This window comes from Penaeus monodon, chromosome 25 (genome assembly GCF_015228065.2).
Source record: "Penaeus monodon isolate SGIC_2016 chromosome 25, NSTDA_Pmon_1, whole genome shotgun sequence".
Classification (NCBI taxonomy): domain Eukaryota; kingdom Metazoa; phylum Arthropoda; class Malacostraca; order Decapoda; family Penaeidae; genus Penaeus; species Penaeus monodon.
Window position 1 is genome coordinate 39,681,189 of NC_051410.1, and position 2,155 is coordinate 39,683,343.

General features: G+C 34.9%; 1 protein-coding gene across 1 annotated transcript in view; it reads right to left on the reverse strand.

Moving 5' to 3' along the window:
* LOC119589252 (DCC-interacting protein 13-alpha-like) overlaps window positions 1-2,155 on the reverse strand; it is a gene marked incomplete in the record, with an annotated part of 61,984 nt that overhangs the window by 58,806 nt on the left and 1,023 nt on the right. The window contains 5 exon segments of the mRNA XM_037937867.1: window positions 1-155; window positions 370-492; window positions 898-1,014; window positions 1,284-1,358; window positions 1,886-2,044. Of these exon segments, the coding sequence (XP_037793795.1) occupies window positions 1-155; window positions 370-492; window positions 898-1,014; window positions 1,284-1,358; window positions 1,886-2,044 (629 nt within the window).

Below are 2,155 nucleotides of genomic sequence, written 5' to 3' on the forward strand. Positions count from 1 at the left end.
GCTAAGAAGTCCTCCACTTCAGGGGTCACAAGAGCATCATGACCCATATTATAGTGTGCTCTTGTGGCTACCAAGAGTCCCAGCATAGGCTCAAGCAATGCAGATTTCCTTGAATACTGTAGCAGGTTCAACTTTGAATAATAATGAAGAGCCATCTGTGGAAAAAAGAGAGAGCCCTCATTTAATTTTGGTTAAGTAAGGGTAAACAAAATATATCTTACAAAAAAAAATCTTTGTATATAAAGAAACTGGGATCGTAATTGTGTCAAAAAATAGACTGGCAGTCTGGTTTGCCAATTATATTGATAGGGTTTTTACTAAGAAAAAGAGAGATACTGTTTTCACATAAAACAATCACAAGACACCCACCTGGTGAAATTTTTTTTTCGAAACATACACATCCTCATTTGATTCACGGTGTTCCTGCTCTGGATCCCGACGGCGGCAACGACTGTACCTTGTAATGGCCCTATCCAAGTCAGTTCCAGCATTCTGAAATTAAGTTAAAACCCTCTCAGCATTTTTAACCTATCAACACTAAGATGACTCCCTACCACGTCATAGTAGACCACCCATCACACTGGGATGATGTCTTCACGTCATAAGTAGTTAAGCCTGTTACCAGTTGTGCATGCTAGACTGCTGTGCCTCTTTGTGGCCTCATTACCTAAAAAAAAATGCATTACTCAAAATATTTGTTAAATCTGTGCACACTCCTATTTGTGTCATTGTTTCAGGCAAGTCAAAACTATCAGAAGTTTTCCCAAGACTTTTTTGTGATGAATGAAACACATGCAGGTCCACTAAAATTATTGATACCATTTGGCAAGTTTTCTTTTAGACATATCCATAATATAACCAATGTCAACAAAAGGGAAGAAAGTTTGAAATTCAAACCTGATACAGAGTTGCCATAGTTTCCATCTCATGGAGTTCAGTATCAATAAATCTTGACAGAGGATAAACTGCTCCATCTGCAATCTGTGTTGCCACAATGTGCTCCCAAGAACTCATCTTAGGAGGAAAGAAAAGGTTTAGTGAATTATCTCTTTTCATGGGAAATGTTAATTTAAAATCTATAGAAAAAATACCTTCACTATATTATTATAGTTAATGTTATTTCCATAGATCAATTAAGGTATTCTTTCTGCTAAGACTTTTTAACTACATATTTATAAACAATTACTGAAACTGAAACTAAAGCAAGGTTAAACCAGGAACACCTGAAACAGTATTTCAATAAATATATAATTAAGAAGTAATAAAAAAAATCTAAAACTTACTTCAGACACATGTTTGGCAAACTGTGAAAGTGTTGATGCAACTACACCATCAGCATCACCATTCACTGGGAACTTCTGAAATTTTATGCATAATGTAAGTCCAGTAGACAGGCTAATAAGAAGCCTCATGGCATTACCTTGCCAAAAAGTTTTGTTAGCTACATAATCTTATCAATGACTAATTAATCACATAATATTTAAAAAGTCACACTGTTCCTTTTCTTTCTTCATGTTACATTAAATCTCAATAAATTCATTCCACTTTGTCATACATCATGTCCTCTTCACAAAGCAAGTATTCCAGGATATTAGATGAATATAAAATATACGTACAACATTCATGCATGATGGCTGTACCTGACAACAAGATAGTGCTCTTATAACAGACATAAAAATATGACACAAGCCCTCAAGTATATAAATATGAACTTTCCCTCTTCTAACATATATTTAAAACAACTATCTACATAGTAGCCTTTGTCCCACTTAACAAAAATTACTGCATGTAAAATATTGAACATCTAAAAAATATAAGAACAATATTTCATAAAAAATTATTACATCTGCTATAAATTCATTAATTCCTTAATATGAATCCTTACAATGGTGCCATAAGCCTTGAGGTGTTTTGCTAGATCCTGGTAAGCAGAAGTCAGCTGGTTGTGTGCTGCAACAAGCTTGGAGGACAGCTGGTGCAAGGTGGTCACATAGTCTCGCAAGGCCTGGGCATCCTCACTGAACACACCAACCAGAGATCGCAGCTGAAGCATTCCCAAAAAGAGAATGCTTAGTATTACTGCTTATAAACATCAATTAAAAGTAATCACTAACATACCAAAACTCCAAATAGATGTGTTGAAAAAAATGTCTTT